Consider the following 17,464-nt stretch of genomic DNA (forward strand, 5'->3'; position numbering starts at 1 on the left):
GCAGAGACAGCAAGGGCGGTTCGTTGCTCCATAGCCTTTCCGTTCACCTTCCCACTCCTGGGCCAGACTACACTCAATCATATGACCCACTGAAGAGATGAGTCTTCAGTAAAGACTTAAAGGTTGAGTCCGAGTTTGCGTCTCTTACATGGGTAGGCAGACCATTCCATAAAAATGGAGCTCTATAGGAAAAAACCTTGAAATCAGCCCTTGCCTTGACAGGAAGCCAGTGTAGGGAGGCTAGCACTGGAGTAATATGATCAAATTTTTGGGTTCTAGTCAGGATTCTAGCAGTCGTATTTAGCACTAACTGAAGTTTATTTAGTGCTTTATCCGGGTAGCCGGAAAGTAGAGCATTGCAGTAGTCTAACCTAGAAGTGACAAAAGCATGGATTAGTTTTTCTGCATAATTTTTGGACAGAAAGTTTCATGATTTTTGCAATGTTACGTAGATGGAAAAAAGCTGTCCTTGAAATGGTCTTGATATGTTCTTCAAAAGAGAGATCGGGGTCCAGAGTAACGCCGAGGTCCTTCACAGTTTTATTTGAGACGACTGTACAACCATTAAGATTAATTGTCAGATTCAACAGAAGATCTCTTTGTTTCTTGGGACCTAGAACAAGCATCTCTGTATTGTCCGAGTTTAAAAGTAGAAAGATTGCAGCCATCCACTTCCTTATGTCTGAAACACATGCTTCTAGTGAGGGTAATTTTGGGGCTTCACCATGTTTCATTGAAATGTACAGCTGTGTGTCATCCGCATAGCAGTGAAAGTTAACATTATGTTTTCGAATGACATCCCCAAGAGGTAAAATATATAGTGAAAACAATAGTGGTCCTAAAACGGAACCTTGAGGAACACTGAAATTTACAGTTGATTTGTCAGAGGACAAACCATTACAGAGACAAACTGATATCTTTCCGACAGATAAGATCTAAACCAGGCCAGAACTTGTCCGTGTAGACCAATTTGGGTTTCCAATCTCTCCAAAAGAATGTGGTGATCGATGGTATCAAAAACAGCACTAAGGTCTAGGAGCACGAGGACAGATGCAGAGCCTCGGTCTGATGCCATTAAAAGGTAATTTACCACCTTCACAAGTGCAGTCTCAGTGCTATGATGGGGTCTAAAACCAGATTGAAGCATTTCGTATACATTGTTTGTCTTTAGGAAGGCAGTGAGTTGCTGCGCAACAGCCTTTTCTAAAATTTTTGAGAGGAATGGAAGATTCGATATATGCCGATAGTTTTTTATATTTTCTGGATCAAGGTTTGGCTTTTTCAAGAGAGGCTTTATTACTGCCACTTTTAGTGAGTTTGGTACACATCCAGTGGATAGAGAGCCGTTTATTATGTTCAACATAGGAGGGCCAAGCACAGGAAGCAGCTCTTTCAGTAGTTTAGTTGGAATAGGGTCCAGTATGCAGCTTGAAGGTTTAGAGGCCATGATTATTTTCATCATTGTGTCAAGAGATATAGTACTAAGACATTTAAACGTCTCTCTTGATCCTAGGTCCTGGCAAAGTTGAGCAGACTCAGGACAACTGAGCTTTGAAGGAATACGCAGATTTAAAGAGGAGTCCGCAATTTGCTTTCTAATAATCATGATCTTTTCCTCAAAGAAGTTCATGAATTTATCACTGCTGAAGTGAAAGCCATCCTCTCTTGGGGAATGCTCATTTTTAGTTAGCTTTGCGACAGTATCAAAAATCAATTTCGAATTGTTCTTATTTTCCTCAATTAAGTTGGAAAAATAGGATGATCGAGCAGCAGTAAGGGCTCTTCGATACTGCACGGTACTGTCTTTCCAAGCTAGTCGGAAGATTTCCAGTTTGGTGTGGCGCCATTTCCGTTCCAATTTTCTGGAAGCTTGCTTCAGAGCTCGGGTATTTTCTGTGTACCAGGGAGCTAGTTTCTTATGAGAAATGTTTTTAGTTTTTAGGGGTGCAACTGCATCGAGGGTATTGCTGCACCATTGAAAGCATCTTGACTTGCTGCATCATCACTTGGTATGGCAACTACTGGGCTTCCAACCACAAGGCGCTACAGAGGGTAGTGCGTACAGCCAAGTACCTCACTGGGGTTGATCTCCATGCCATCCAGAACCTCTATACCAGGCGGTGTCTGACAAAAGCCCTAAAAATACACTGCTGCCTAGTCACTTTATTCCTAGTTATATGTACATACAGTATCGACCTCAATTACCTCGTACCACTGCACATCGAATGCAATTTTATTTTATGTGATACACACACCAGCCCTCTCCCACACAACAGCAGCAGGGGAGAGAGAAAAAGAGAGTAATAAACAGAGGGAGCACTTCAATTGATTTTGTGTAGTTTCACAGTGCCTTGCTGTCTCCCCCTCTGTCTTCCTCTCTATTTGTTACTGTATCTATCTCCCCCCTCAGTCTCTCTCTCTCTCTTCTCTCTCTCTCTCTCTCTCTCTCTCTCTCGCTTGCTCTCTCTCTCTCTCTCTCTCTCTCTCTCTCTGTCGTCCCAGTTCCTTCATTACTCCAACATGTTTAATTAAGCAAGGGCGAATTAAATTGTTCCCACCAAGCCGCCGGAACCATTTAATAAGGCAAAGTTCCTGCTCTTATTTAACAGACTTCAAAAGAGCCTGGAGGGGAAGGAGAACTGAGTCAAACTTAGGGGGATAAGAAGTTTAGAGCAGCCATGCTGGGGGAGGCACTTAACCTACACACCAACACACACACACACAGACCTGCTCACACTAACTCACACACACACACACACACACACACACACACACACACACACACACACACACACACGGACCACATGTGCCACCATCTGGTATCGATCTCTCATCATCTCTGTGTTTGTTTTTGGACCTCTAGGAGCGGCGTCTCCACATGTACGTAGTGTACTGTCAGAACAAGCCCAAGTCAGAGCACATTGTCTCAGAGTATATCGAGACCTATTTTGAGGTGAGTGACTCTTCACAGTACAACTACATGGACAGTTTAAGAGCAGTTTAACCCCACTTAGGCATTGTTCTAGCCCAATTCCTCTTATTTATCTAACTCTGGTTCTGACTGTGTGTATCTTCAGTGCTCATTCTTTGTCTTGGTTTATGTCTGACTGACCCAAACCTGCCCTTAGTTCTGTGTATGTTGCTATGAGGAGCTAACCTATCTGGTTCTGTAGGAGCTGAGGCAGCAGCTGGGCCACAGACTACAACTCAACGACCTGCTTATCAAACCAGTACAGAGGATCATGAAATACCAACTACTGCTCAAGGTGTGTGTGTGTGTGTGTGTGTGTGTGTGTGTGTGTGTGTGTGTGTGTGTGTGTGTGTGTGTGTGTGTGTGTGTGTGTGTGTGTGTGTGTGTGTGTGTGTGTGTGTGTGTGTGTGTGTGTGTGTGTGTACGTGTGTTTAGAATACAATTAGCATGATGTCATCTAGCCCTAGATGATTTGAAGCTTCACGTAATAGAGATGTATTGAGTGACCTGTCACTGCAAGAGATGATGAAAAAGAAAGGCAGAAATAAAGAAATAGATTGGGAGTCACTGGAGAATAGGCAGGCCATCCCGCAGCATTGTGGAAGCTTTAGTTGTGATTTAGAGATTAATGTTGAAAGCTTTTGTCCCAAGAGTCACAGGTCCTCTCATCAGCTCCTTAATCTCACAGTGGATAATATGTAACTCTTCCGTGATGAAACACAAGATATAGATCAGTCCTATTTTGTAGACTAATCCTTTTAGAGGCCCTCCAAAACATTCAATAAACTGTCCTCTAATTGGATCCCTCAGGACTTCCTGAAGTACTACACCAAAGCAGGAAGGGATACCTCAGAGCTGGAGGTGAGAGTTCTCCCAAAACTATGGTACAAACCGTCATGGTCAAAACATTTCCAATACTCACTTGTGATATTACTATAAACTGCACACACAGTTTAATCTCCCTGCTCTATTGAAGAAAGCAAAAAAAAGGTACTCTTTTCAGTTACAAACCATAATTGTCTTTGCAATCCCACACCATCTCTCTCTCTATTTCATGTCCCTCATTCCCTATCTCCACGTCCCTCATTCCCTATCTCCACCCCTCCTCCTCTTCTACCCACAGAGAGCGGTGGAGGTGATGTGTTTCGTGCCCAAGCGATGTAATGATATGATGAACGTGGGCAGACTGCAGGGCTTTGAGGTGAGATACCCAACACCAGACTCTGTTCTCCACATGATGTTGTGTTTTCTTATGTGTATGTCTCCCTCTCTCTGTCTCTCTCTGCCTCTCTCTACCTCTCTGCCTCTCTCTCTCTCTCTCTCTCTCTCTCTCTCTCTCTCTCTCTCTCTCTCTCTCTCTCTCTCTCTCTCTCTCTCTCTCTCAATTCAAGGCCTTTATTGGCATGGGAAACATGTGTTAACATTGCCAAAGCAAGTGAGGTAGATAATATATAAAGTGAATATATAAAGTGAAATAAACAATAAAAATTAACAGTAAATATTACACATACAGAAGTTTCAAAACAATAAAGACATTACAAATGTTATATTATATATATACAGTGTTTTAACAATGTAGAAACGGTAAAGGACACAAGATAAAATAAATAAGCATAAATATGGGTTGTATTTACAATGGTGTGTGTTCTTTACTGGTTGCCCTTTTCTCGTGGCAACAGGTCACAAATCTTGCTGCTGTGATGGCACACTGTGGAATTTCACCCAGTAGATATGGGAGTTTTTCAAAATGGGATTTGTTTTCGAATTCTTTGTGGATCTGTGTAATCTGAGGGAAATATGTCTCTCCAATATGGTCATACATTGGGCAGGAGGTTAGGAAGTGCAGCTCAGTTTCCACCTCATTTTGTGGGCAGTGAGCACATAGCCTGTCTTCTCTTGAGAGCCATGTCTGCCTAAGTCAGCCTTTCTCAATAGCAAGGCTATGCTCACTGAGTCTGTACATAGTCAAAGCTTTCCTTAATTTTGGGTCAGTCACATTGGTCAGGTATTCTGCTGCTGTGTACTCTCTGTGTAGGGCCAAATAGCATTCTAGTTTGCTCTGTTTTTTTTTGTTAATTCTTTCCAATGTATCAAGTAATTATCTTTTAGTTTTCTCATGATTTGGTTGGGTCTAATTGTGCCGCTGTCCTGGGGCTCTGTAGGGTGTGTTTGTGTTTGTGAACAGAGCCCCAGGACCAGCTTGCTTAGGGGACTCTTCTCCAGGTTCATCTCTCTGTAGGTGATGGCTTTGTTGTGGAAGGTTTGGGAATCGCTTCCTTTTAGGTGGTTATAGAATTTAACAGCTCTTTTCTGGATTTTGATAATTAGTGGGTATCAGCCTAATTCTGCTTTGCATGCATTATTTGGTGTACTACGTTGTACACAGAGGATATTTTTGCAGAATTCTGCGTGCAGAGTCTCAATTTGGTGTTTGTCCCATTTTGTGAAGTCTTGGTTGGTGAGCGGACCCCAGACCTCACAACCATAAAGGGCAATGAGCTCTATGACTGATTCAAGTATTTTTAGCCAAATCCTAATTGGTATGTTGAAATTTATGTTCCTTTTGATGGCATAGAATGCCCTTCTTGCCTTGTCTCTCAGATCGTTCACAGCTTTGTGGAAGTTACCTGTGGCGCTGATATTTAGGCCAAGGTATGTATAGTTTTTTGTGTGCTCTAGGGCAACAGTGTCTAGATGGAATTTGTATTTGTGGTCCTGGTGACTGGACCTTTTTGGTACACCATTATTTTGCTCTTACTGAGATTTACTGTCAGGGCCCAGGTCTGACAGAATCTGTGCATAAGATCTAGGTGCTGCTGTAGGCCCTCCTTGGTTGGTGACAGAAGCACCAGATCATCAGCAATTCGGATTCTAGTAGGGTGAGGCCGGGTGCTGCAGACTTTTCTAGTGCCCGCGCCAATTCATTGGTATATATGTTGAAGAGTGTGGGGCTTAAGCTGCATCCCTGTCTAACCCCACAACCCTCTGTCTCTCTCTGTCTCTCTCTGCCTCTCTCTCTCTCTCTCTCTGTGTCTCTCTCTGTCTCTCTGTCTCTCTGTGTCTCTGTGTGTCTCTCGCTCTCTCTCTCTCTCTCTCTCTCTCTCTCTCTCTCTGTCTCTCTCTCTCTCTGTGTGTCTCTCAGGGGAAGATCACAGCCCAGGGGAAACTGCTCCAGCAGGACACCTTTACAGTTAGTGAGCAGGACAGCAGCTTCCTGTCCCGTGCCAAAGAGAGGCGGGTCTTCCTGTTTGAACAGCTGGTCATTATCAGTGAACCAATCGATAGGAAGAAGGGCTTCTCTCTGCCAGGGTACACCTTTAAAAACAGCATCAAGGTGAGAATGACCTGTGTACATGAATTTGCTGATAACTACTTTATTGAGGAAGAGCGTACTTACTACTGTATGCCTGTGATATGATGTTGTCCCACCGAGCCATCTTAGATTAATGCACAAACTAACTGTAAGTCGCTGTGGATAAGAGCGTCTGCTAAATGATTAAATGTAAATGTGTGTGACCCCTGTCTCTCTGTACTGCAGCTCAGCTGTCTGGGTGTGGAGGACCACTGTGAGGAGGACCCATGTCGTCTGGTCCTGACGTCCCGCGGGTCTGATGGGAGCGTGGCACGCTTCGTTCTACAGGCCTCATCCCAGGAGACTCGGAGGGCCTGGGTCAATGACGTTGTCCAGATCCTGGAGACCCAGAGGAACTTCCTCAACGGTACTGCTGCTTACCACCACGGGCCATATACAGTGGGGCAAAAAAGTATTTAGTCAGCCACCAATTCTGCAAGTTCTCCCACTTAAAAAGATGAGAGAGGCCTGTAATTTTCATCATAGGTACACTTCAACTATGACAGACAAGATGAGAAAAAAAATCCAGAAGATCACATTGTAGGATTTTTTATGAATTTATTTACAAATTATGGTGGAAAATAAGTATTTGGTCAATAACAAAAGTTTATCTCAATACTTTGTTATATACCCTTTGTTGGCAATGACAGAGGTAAAACGTTTTTTTTTTGTAAGCCTCTCTCATATTTTTAAGTGGGCGAACTTGCACAATTGGTGGCTGACTAAATACTTTTTTGCCCCACTGTACATACAGTGCATTCGGAAAGTATTCCACATTTTGATAAAACTGATTAAATAGTTTTCCCCCCTCATCATCTACACACAATACCCCATAATGACAAAGCAAAAACAGGTTTCTAGAAATTTTTGCAAAAACAAAAACAAGCTTGGCACACCTTTATTTGGGGAGTTTCTCCCATTCTTCTCTGCAGATCCACTCAAGCTCTGTCAGGTTGCATGGGAAGTGTTGCTGCACAGCTATTTTCAGGTATCTCCAGAGATGTTCGATCAGTTTCAAGTCTGAGCTCTGCCTGGGCCACTCAAAGACATTTAGAGACTTGTCACTGAAAAACATCCGCGCAGCATGATGCTGCCACCACCATGCTTCACCGTAGGGATGGTGCCAGGATTCCTCCAGATGTGATGCTTGGAATTCAGGCCAAAGAGTTCAATCTTGGTTTCATCAGACCAGAGAATCTTGTTTCTGACTATCTGAGAGTCTTGAGGTGCCTTTTGGCAAAATCCAAGCGGGCTGTCATGTGCCTTTTACTGAGGAGTGGTTTCCTTCTGGCCACTCTACCATAAAGGCCTGATTGGTGGAGTGCTGCAGAGATGGTCCTTCTAGAAGGTTCTCCTATCTCCACAAAGGAACTCTGGAGATCTATCAGAGTGACCATCGGGTTCTCGGTCACCTCCCTGACCAAGACCCTTCTCCCCCAATTGCTCAGTTTGGCTGGGCGGCCAGCTCTAGGAAGAGTTTTGGTGCTTCGTAACGTCTTCCATTTAAAAATGATGGAGGCCCATGTGTTCTTGGGGACCTTCAATGCTGCAGCAATTTTTCGGTACCTTTCCCCAGATCTGTGCCTCGACATAATCCTGTCTCTGAGCTAACGGACAATTCCTTCGACCTCATGGCTTGGTTTTTGATCTGACAGGCACTATCAACTCTGGGGTATTATACATACAGGTGTGTTCCTTTCCAAATAATGTCCAATCAATTTAATTTATGGCAGGTGGACTCCAATCAAGTAGTAAAAACATCTCAAGGATGATCAATGGAAACAGGATGCATCTGAGCTCAATTTCGAGTCTCATAGCAAAGGGTATGAATAGTTATGTAAATTAGATATTTTTGTTTTATTTTTTATAAATTAGCAAACAATTCTAAAAACCTAAATATGTGGAAAAAGTCAAGGGGTCTGAATACTTTCCGAATGCACTCTGTGTGTCCCAAATGGGATCCTGTTCCCTATTTAGTGTGCTACTTTTGAACAGGGTCCATAGGACTCTAGTCAAAAGTAGTGTTCTGAATGGGGAGTAGGGTCCCATTTGAGACAGACATTTGTTTCTCTAGTTTTTCACACACAGGTAAATGTCCATGGGAAATTGAGGATTTCAGGATATTTTTAAGCTGTGTTTTATTTTGTTTGGTGTCAACTTTATGGTTTTGTCTCAATTCTTATCCCTCCAACTATCCTCCTGTCGTCTCCTATCTCCTGTGTACCGTAGCTCTCCAGTCTCCCATAGAGTACCAGCGCCGGGAGAGTAAGTCCAACAGCCTGAGAGGAGCCATGAATGCTCCCGTTGCACCGACCTCTGGCCTTCGACCCCACTCCTCTGCCTCCATTGACCGCCACCGGTTACCCAACCTGCGTTCTTACAATACCTCCCTGCCCTCCCTCCACCTGCCCAGCCAGCCCCCTGCAGACACACAGGTACTACTACCCAACTGACTGCAACAATAAACTCACTAGGCTGATCTGATAGTCATAGCAAGTGAAGATTAAATAGTGTCAGCAACAACTGGATATAATATATTTAATTTAAATCCCACATTATCTCTCTCTCTCTCTCAATTAAATTAAATTAAATTCAAGGGCCTTTATTGGCATGGGAAACACATGTTTGAAGTGAAATGGAATAACAAAAGTGAAATAAACATGTAAAAATTGAACAGTAAATATTACACTCACACAAGTTCCAAAATAATAAATACATTTCAAATGTTATATTATGTCTATATACAGTCTTGTAACAATGTGCAAATAGTTCAAGTAAAAAGGGAAAATAAATTAACTTAAATATCGGTTGTATTTACAATGGTGTTTTTTTTCTTCACTGGTTGCCCTTTTCTTGTGGCAACAGGTCATAAGTCCTGATGCTGTGATTCCGCACTGTGTTATTTCATCCAATGGATATGGGAGTTTATCAAAATTGGATTTGTTTTTGAATTTTGTGGGTCTGTGTAATCTGAGGGAAACATGTGTCTCTAATATGGTCATACATTTGTCAGGAGGTTGAGAAGTGCATTTCCATTTCCACCTCATTTTGAGGGCAGTGTGCACATAGCCTGTCTTCTCTTGTGAACCAGGTCTGCCTACGGCGACCTTTCTCAGTAGCAAGGTTATGCTCACTGAGTCTATACATAGTCAAAGCTTTCCTTAATTTGGGTCAGTCACAGTGGTCAGGTATTCTGCCACTGCGTACTCTCTGATTAGGGCCAAATAGCATTCTAGTTTGCTCTGTTTTTCTGTTAATTCTTTTCAATGTGTCAAGTAATTATCTTTTTGTTTTCTCATGATTTGGTTGGATCGAATTTTGTTGCTATCCTGGGGCTCTGTGGGGTCTGTTTGTGTTTGTGAACAGAGCCCCAGGACCAGCTTGCTTAGGGAACTCTTCTCCAGGTTCATCTCTCTCTCCCTCTCTCTCTCTCTTTGTTATTCAAGCCTCTTTTATCTTTTATCTCCTTCAGTCCCCGCTGTATCTTAGCCCTGCGACATCCCATCCCTCCCATCTCCCTCTGACCAGCCCTCAACAGCTCAGCAATGGCCTGCGCCCCCCTGCCCAGCACAGCTTGCAGGTACTCAACCACACTGCAGGGAAATACTACTATCCCCAAGTCCTATTTTGAGATTGACCACAAATTTCTACAGAAATATAATTGATTTACAGTACAGGAAAGTGTGAGTTATTTAACTTAGGACTCACCACCATGAGTAGGATCTCTGTCATTAACCTCCCAATGCTTCCATAAACTCTTTCATCACTTCAGATCACAAACAGATCAGCAAATAGTTTAGTTTATAAATAGCTCATTACTGTTTTAACATATATTCCCCTGGACATTGGCCTGGGGTTGTCGTGGTTGTCAGTGCTAAAGGGAAATGACTGGGGCAGCCCTCTCATTCTTTCCTAATGGGAGATATCCTGTTGTTGTTCCCAGCCAGGGTTACAATACTAACAGCACCCTGGCAGGCTGTCACACTGATATGTGGTCAGTTCCTATAAAAACACTATAGAAGCCATAAAGCAGGGGTAGGCAACTAGACTCAGCTGCAGGCCAATTTTTTTGTCAGAGCAGATGGTCGGGAGGCCGGAACATACTTATAATAATTTGTACACTGCAAATTGATCACAACTAAGGCGGCAGGTAGCCTAGTGGTTAAGAGCGTTGTGCCATTAACGCTAAGGTCACTGGTTTGAATCCACAACTGCCAAGGCAGAAAAATCTGCTGTTCTGACGTTGAGTGTTAACCCCCAACAACAAATGCTCCATGGGTGCCCATGAAGTCATTTAAGGCAGCCCCCTGCACCTCTCTGACTCAGAGGGGGTGGGTTAAATGCAGAAGAGACATTTTGGCTGAATGCATACTAGGTATTCCCTTTCCCTCCCTTCAAGCCAAAAATAGATTATATTGGAAAATAACATGATCACATATCTCTTCTTAGATTTATTTATGGGAATACATGGGAACAGATGTTTCAGTTCCTGGGGATAACTAGCCCAGTGCCCTGGCTGGTAGTTTATTCTATTTAGCCAGACTCTCCCCAGGCTGTATCACAACCGGCCGTGATTGGGATTCCCACAGGGCGGCGCACAATTGGCACAGCGTTGTCCGGGTTAGGGTTTGGCAGGGGTAGGCCGTCATTGTAAATAAGAATTTGTTCTTAACTGATTACAGGACTCCTATCAGAGAGGCTTATCAAGCTTTCCACACTTCATTTTAGTTCCTCCTCTGTCTCCCTTGTAGACAGACAAATAGAGAAGCCTTCGGGCCTTTGAAAAAAAGTTTAATGTTACCCTATCAGTGGGTAGATGGGGGGTATTTGAAACTGTTCTGGTGTATTTGGAAACCTACAATTGATATAGAGGTGAGAGGACTGATATCATTGGGGGCGGCAGGTTAGCCTAGTGGTTAGAGATTTGGACTAGTAACCGGAAAGTTGCAAGTTCAAACCCCCGAGCTGACAAGGTGCAAATCTGTCGTTCTCCCCCTGAACAGGCAATTAACCCACTGTTCCTAGGCCGTCATTGAAAATAAGAATTTGTTCTAAACTGACTTGCCTAGTTAAATAAATACAAATTCTGTATCATACTTGTATTTCCTGCAATAGGTTGAGAGAGTTCTGACTGCAACCTTGTACTGCTAGAGTGCAGTAAGGTCACTCTTCCTGTCTCCACCCAGGGTTGATGTAAGGACAGGATCTTGCTTTAGAACCACTCAACATACCACCACGTTTGTCCTTCCTCTCTGCAAGGCTAGGGTCTCAATAACATTTTACTGCAGTGGTAGTCTTAAATCTACTTTGAAACTAAAGTATAAACACATGGTTATGGGCTTAAAAACAAGAATACACCTGTACCATGTCAGATATAGAGTTGAAATTTTGAGTTTGCATCCCAATATTACACTTTATATATATCAAAGAAGAGGCAAATATAACAAAACTGTTTGACATAGAAATTAGAATCATAAAAAAAGTGTATTAATTATGAAATCATGAAAATTATGAATAACATTCCACCCATGAGGCCACTAGGTCATTTGACTGCAGGAAATGGTTTTAAAGGCTTTGATATAAATGTAATTGACATATTAAGCCTCTTGGCCTTAGCATGACTTCACTATGTGCATGTAACTGAACATGCTGCCTCTGTCTTATCCTGTCTTCTCAGGGGGTACTGACAGATACCATGGACCCATGCCGGGGGGGGGAGGAGATTATGCACCAAATCACTCTGGCAACCATGATCAGCTGACAGATCTCTCTCTGCATGAGCATGAGTGCTGATGATGTGTGATGACCTTTGGCCTCACATACTGAATGAGGGGGTGTATGGTGAAGCTGCCCCTAGATGCTGATACAGTATTAGTTTAGTTTTGCATTATCCCCAGTAATGGCTAAGGTTCGGTTTGGGCGATGGGAAAGCTGATCCTAGATCTGTGCCTAGAGGAGACTTCACCCTGGAGTTAATGAGGGGCAGGCTGAGAGACCCCTGGCTTGCCTGGCTCTATTCCACAGAGGACAGGCAGGGGGCCTGGGGCGGGATCACTCCTTGTGATTACCCTAATATTGCTATATTACTATTACTATGGTATCTCTAGCTTGTAATAAGGATTATTTTGTGTGTATTTCTGTCATTATATTATATTTTCTACTATTTTGAAACCTCTACTTACTATTGTGATGTCAGAAGTGAAGCAGAATTGCAGCCCTCTATGGTGTTTCTGTGAGAGAAATGGAAAGGTAACCAGTGGTCTCTGATGTTGACAGTGTGTTTGTGTGCGCATGTTGGTATGTATGTCTGACTGGTACATTGCATCTGTGATACATGATTGAACTTCATGTGGTGACATTTTTAACACAATTTGGTTTCATAAAGAAATGATAGACATTTGGGACCGCTTCTTATGTCGCCAACTCTTTACTGTTGCTTTAATCTTAAACAGGCGAACCATATTACCATTACGCTACTGCTACGTGTGACAGCTTCTATCACTTTGTACAAGAAGGGAAGCAAAGACCAGTGGGCGATAATGGCATGTCTATTCTCTGTCTCTCTTTTTATATAGCTTACCAGTACGCTCCTATCCTGAATTCATCCTCATCACTATGTCATGAAGCAGCCTTTGGGTCAAGAGTGTTGACATACAGCAATGACATTGTGGTCCTTGTACAGTTTTGAAATTGATTGTGGGACGGAATCTGTCTAGGAGTTGAGCAGCTGCAGTCATGATTGTCTACTCTATGCATACCGAGCAGCACAGTAATAATTGTCTACTCTATGCATACCGAGCAGCACAGTAATGATTGTCTACTCTATGCATACCGAGCAGCACAGTAATGATTGTCTACTCTATGCATACCGAGCAGCACAGTAATAATTGTCTACTCTATGCATACCGAGCAGCACAGTAATAATTGTCTACTCTATGCAGCAGCACAGTAATAATTGTCTACTCTATGCATACCACAGCAAGTAATAATTGTCTACTCTATGCATACCGAGCAGCACAGTAATAATTGTCTACTCTATGCATACCGAGCAGCACAGTAATAATTGTCTACTCTATGCATACCGAGCAGCACAGTAATAATTGTCTACTCTATGCATACCGAGCAGCACAGTAATAATTGTCTACTCTATGCATACCGAGCAGCACAGTAATAATTGATACGTTTTCCTTCATTTTAGCGGCTACTTTAACACTGCCATTGTTCCAAAATTATCTGAAGAAAACACACGGAAACTCATACAAAGCCCACTCATAGCTGAAGGAGAGAGAGGAAAAGGGAACAAAGTTCAAGGGGTCGTTCATCTGTCAATGTCATTATGAATGTAAATAATATTCTGTGGGACCATATCAATAAAAACAAAATGCAACACTGCGCTGCTGTTTGTCCCCCTGTCATTCTTGTGATCTTGGTCGTGGTCATGTTATAAGACTGTCAAAAAGGAACTGGTAGTGAGAGTTCTTATCCTGAAAAACCCGGAACGTCCTTGCCCATTTCCTTCACATAGCTTACACACTAACTGTTGCCTTTGTGAAATGAATACTACCACTCTCAACAATCCCACAAAACAATACAAAAGTGAACAATAGCACCAATAAGCAAAGAGTAATTTGATGTATTCCGCATCAAATGGAACAACGTTTCACACATTCGTAGGTGTTTGCTTGCGGTTCATTTTGCCAACATGACAGTCTTTGAGTGTACTGGAAAAATACTGTAGGTATTTAGCGCCATCAAATGGTGAGTTGAGGGACAACTTTAAATGCTCAATATAGGGCTCCTGGTGGTAGATTGCATATGGCTACCTGAGGATAGAAGATGCTCACACACATGTTCAAATATAGCTTTTCAGGTGGAATGCTGAGGTTTCTGCCAATGTATGTCAGATTTGGCAAGAATGGAAAAAATGCGAACGGGGGAAGGGTGGGATCATAAACTGTCACCACGGCTAAATCAAAGGACACTGGTATCAGATGGGGGCCAATAAACAAGGAGGTTTCCTTCCTTGTTAGAGCTCTCTGTTGCTATACCTCTACCCATAGAGATTATTAACTGGCTAAATAGTAACTGACAACAATTGACAACATCGCAAAACAATCATTTGAACTATCATTATTGAAAAGTGTTATCTCTTTTTGTTTTATTTGAATGAAATCAAGCTGTTTTTTACTCTACCTTAGTTTTGCTTATTTGAGATTTTATGCTCATGTAATGTAGATCAATGTCTATCGAATCACACTACTATTTTAACTTTCTGGCAACCAAATTCCAATGAATTTGCAATGTCATTTATCCTATGCATATCAAATTCATTCATAAGACATTTTATAATTACAATAAAAATGTTTTAAAAAATACACACTTAAAAATAAGCCAATACTTTTAACTTATCTAAAATAGAAGGCTTAATTAATAGCACAATAAATTCTAGTGTTTTTTTTTTGTTGGTTAGTTTTATTTGACAATTTAAGATACATGAAAAATGATATACCCGGCAACAGATACACATACCACAAACTGTCTAAAATATAAACACAATAAAGTCAAAAGACCATTGTGGTGTAATTAGTGTTTATTATTGAAAACCGTAACACTGAAAATACTCTGCTGGCAGACTGAATGAAAATAACCATAGTAAACAGCATTATTTCCATGAATCTTTGTACTCTGACTTCCTCTCTGATGTCTTTGGTCATTCTCTGAGACCACTTATCTCCATTAGGGGTCCATGAGAAAGGAATATTCAATCACCTCAGCCCTCCTGCTTTTATTGCAAGTCTCCACACAGGCAGGCAGGCATGCTGAACAGAATGGCCTCTGAAGATCACAGGCCTCCTGCTGGTGGCCCGGGGACAATGCTGGCTACAATGACCATGACAAACATGTTGTCAAGACAATGGTTTGACAGTGTAAAGGTTTGTGTGTTTGCAAGAAGTCTTTTTTTCAAGAGAAAGGCCATTGAATCACTGGTCTGCCCTTGACTCTCAGTCTCCACACTGGCCCTCCTGTCTTTCTGCTCTTTCTGAGGGTCTCATCACCTGGACTCCACACACACAGAGACTGGTGCTGGGGGTCTCAGAATACAGCACACTGACTGTGAGTCCCTTGGCTTACCTCTCTTGGTCTTTTCTCTACTCCTTCTTGATGTTCCTGTCTGGTCCTCTGCTACCACCCGGTCGCTGTGGAGCCTCCTGCTGGGGGCCCTGACTATCCCTTGACTCTGGCTGTCCCCTCTTACCCTGGTGGGTCTTCTCATGTTTTGCTAGGTGGTCGCTCCGCATGAACCTCTTCCCACATGCCTGACAGCTGAAGCGCTTCTCCCCCGTGTGTGTGCGCAGATGCCTCTGCAGCTCGTCCGAGCGTGTGAAGTTCTTCCCGCAGAAGAGCCAGCTGCAGAGGAAGGGCCGCTCCCCAGCATGCCAGCGCAGGTGGGCCTTCAGGTGGGACGTCTTCTTATACACCTTGCCACACTCGGGCAGGTGGCAGATGTGGAGCCTCCTACGGCCTGGTTCTTCTGGGTTTGCTGGAGCCCCTGTACCCCCAGAAGTGGACTGGCAGTTGGGGCACTTGCAGCGCCTGCAGCGACGTGTGGAGCCCAGCAAGCCCTTGGATGAGCCCTGGAGTAGGGCCGCGATCTGAGGCTGGTGCCCCAACACCAGCTGTCTGCCCAGGGCAAAGGGGTGAGGGTGGTGATGGTGGGGGTGGCTGTGAGGTTGGTGATGGCCATGGGGGCTGCTGGTGGTCTGCGGCAGGCTCCACCATTGCTGACCTTCCTCTGTATACCCACCAGAGTGGTAGGGGTGTCTTGTTGTGGAAACTTGGAGGAAGTTAGGAAAGTTCTGCCCAATAATATTGTTCTGGGGGTGGAAGTATGGGGTCTGAGAGCTACCCTGGACCTGAGGAGCGAGCATCTTTCCTGGAGAGAGATCAAAGGCGTAGGCAGTCGGGATGGAGGAGGGCTCAGCCGGAGGGGTGAGAGGCAGCTCGTGGAGGTGGTGGTGGTGGTGGGGGTGAGGGCCCAGTCCACTCTGGATGTGGCCAGGAAAAGATACTTTTGGCACTGTCAGAGTTGCCACCTGTTGGACCCCAAGACTAGAGCTCTGGACCACATCCCCTCCCCACAGCTGGAGCATCCCAGTCACGGAGTTCATGGTCCCCTCATAAGGATGGTGTTGCCGCTCCTGCCCCACTCCACTGCCTCCCAGATGGGCTTGGCCACAGGTTCTGGCCAGGAAGGAGGATAGGGGATGGGGCTCGTTCTCAGGAGAGGAGCTGGCTATGCGGTGCTGTGGAGTAGAGAAATAATGGATGTTAGACATGCTGTACACTATTGAATTTGATACTCTTGAGTAAAAAACAAGATACAAAATCAATATATTATAGTGATTACAGAGAAACAATAGAACAGTGGTGACCTTGTACTGTAGACCATAACATTTCTATTTCTAAAATATATGTTATACTTTTTCTATGTATTTAATGAACTAAACTAAAGTAACAGTAAAATAATGTTAACAAATTATTAAACCAGACGAATTCCTAAGAAGACACTGGGTGAAAATGAATCAATTATTGCACATGGCACTTTAAAAATGTACTCTAAGTAACATTGAAATGTTACTTAGCTGACAAGGTACAAAATCTGTCGTTCTGCCCCTGAACAGGCAGTTAACCCACTGTTCCTAGGCCGTCATTGAAAATAAGAATTTGTTCTTAACTGACTTGCCTAGTAAAATAAAGGTAAAAAAAAAAAAATGTCTCTCCTATACCAAATTTGCTCCAAAAACACTCCAAACATATTTTCCCCCTCACCTGTAAGAAAGGTTGTAGAAAGTGATCGGTCCCCGGCAAAGCGGCCATCCGTTTTTGTGTCTCCACTACGCGCATCTGCGGCCAACGTAGCTTTTTGACTGGTCGCAGCGCACCGAAACAAAATCTTATCTAGAAAACGAGATTTGGCAGTGTCTGAATTCTCATCCAGTCAGACTCCTTTACTGAAAAAAGAAATAAACCCCATAACGCGTTCTGTAAATTATCGTGAATAAATCAAAAATACCATAGAATAAAAACAGATTGTAGAAACAATTCCAAAATCCGGGCTCCGGTGGTATCCCTTCTGCAAT

General features: G+C 43.3%; 2 protein-coding genes across 2 annotated transcripts in view; one reads left to right on the top strand and one right to left on the bottom strand.

Moving 5' to 3' along the window:
* The window catches only part of LOC135539982 (rho guanine nucleotide exchange factor 25-like), a 68,447-nt gene extending 55,190 nt beyond the window's left edge, over nt 1-13,257 (top strand). Inside the window, exons 8-16 of the mRNA XM_064966263.1 lie at nt 2,864-2,953; nt 3,174-3,266; nt 3,782-3,832; nt 4,095-4,172; nt 6,114-6,305; nt 6,510-6,690; nt 8,553-8,758; nt 9,796-9,903; nt 12,000-13,257. Of these exons, the coding sequence (XP_064822335.1) occupies nt 2,864-2,953; nt 3,174-3,266; nt 3,782-3,832; nt 4,095-4,172; nt 6,114-6,305; nt 6,510-6,690; nt 8,553-8,758; nt 9,796-9,903; nt 12,000-12,116 (1,116 nt within the window). The 3' untranslated portion in view covers nt 12,117-13,257. The remainder of the gene's footprint in view (nt 1-2,863; nt 2,954-3,173; nt 3,267-3,781; nt 3,833-4,094; nt 4,173-6,113; nt 6,306-6,509; nt 6,691-8,552; nt 8,759-9,795; nt 9,904-11,999) is intronic.
* Nucleotides 13,258-15,449: 2,192 nt separating this feature from the next.
* Nucleotides 15,450-17,201, bottom strand: LOC135529507 (transcription factor Sp5-like). Its single transcript, XM_064958200.1, has 2 exons — nt 17,154-17,201; nt 15,450-16,627 (listed from the first exon to the last, which is right to left on the bottom strand). Exons 1-2 carry the CDS (start codon nt 17,199-17,201, stop codon nt 15,473-15,475), a joined length of 1,203 nt encoding a protein of 400 aa, XP_064814272.1. The 3' UTR covers nt 15,450-15,472.
* Between the last annotated feature and the right edge of the window lie 263 nt (nt 17,202-17,464).

Source organism: Oncorhynchus masou, chromosome 5, assembly GCF_036934945.1.
Source record: "Oncorhynchus masou masou isolate Uvic2021 chromosome 5, UVic_Omas_1.1, whole genome shotgun sequence".
Classification (NCBI taxonomy): Eukaryota; Metazoa; Chordata; class Actinopteri; order Salmoniformes; family Salmonidae; genus Oncorhynchus; species Oncorhynchus masou.

Excerpts from the sequence above, each read along its gene's own strand:
- LOC135529507 (XM_064958200.1), bottom strand. The coding sequence starts at position 17,201 with ATGGCCGCTTTGCCGGGGACCGATCACTTTCTACAACCTTTCTTACAG. Across the intron at positions 16,628-17,153 it reads TTCTACAACCTTTCTTACAG|CACCGCATAGCCAGCTCCTC; the intron begins GTGAGGGGGAAA and ends TCTACTCCACAG.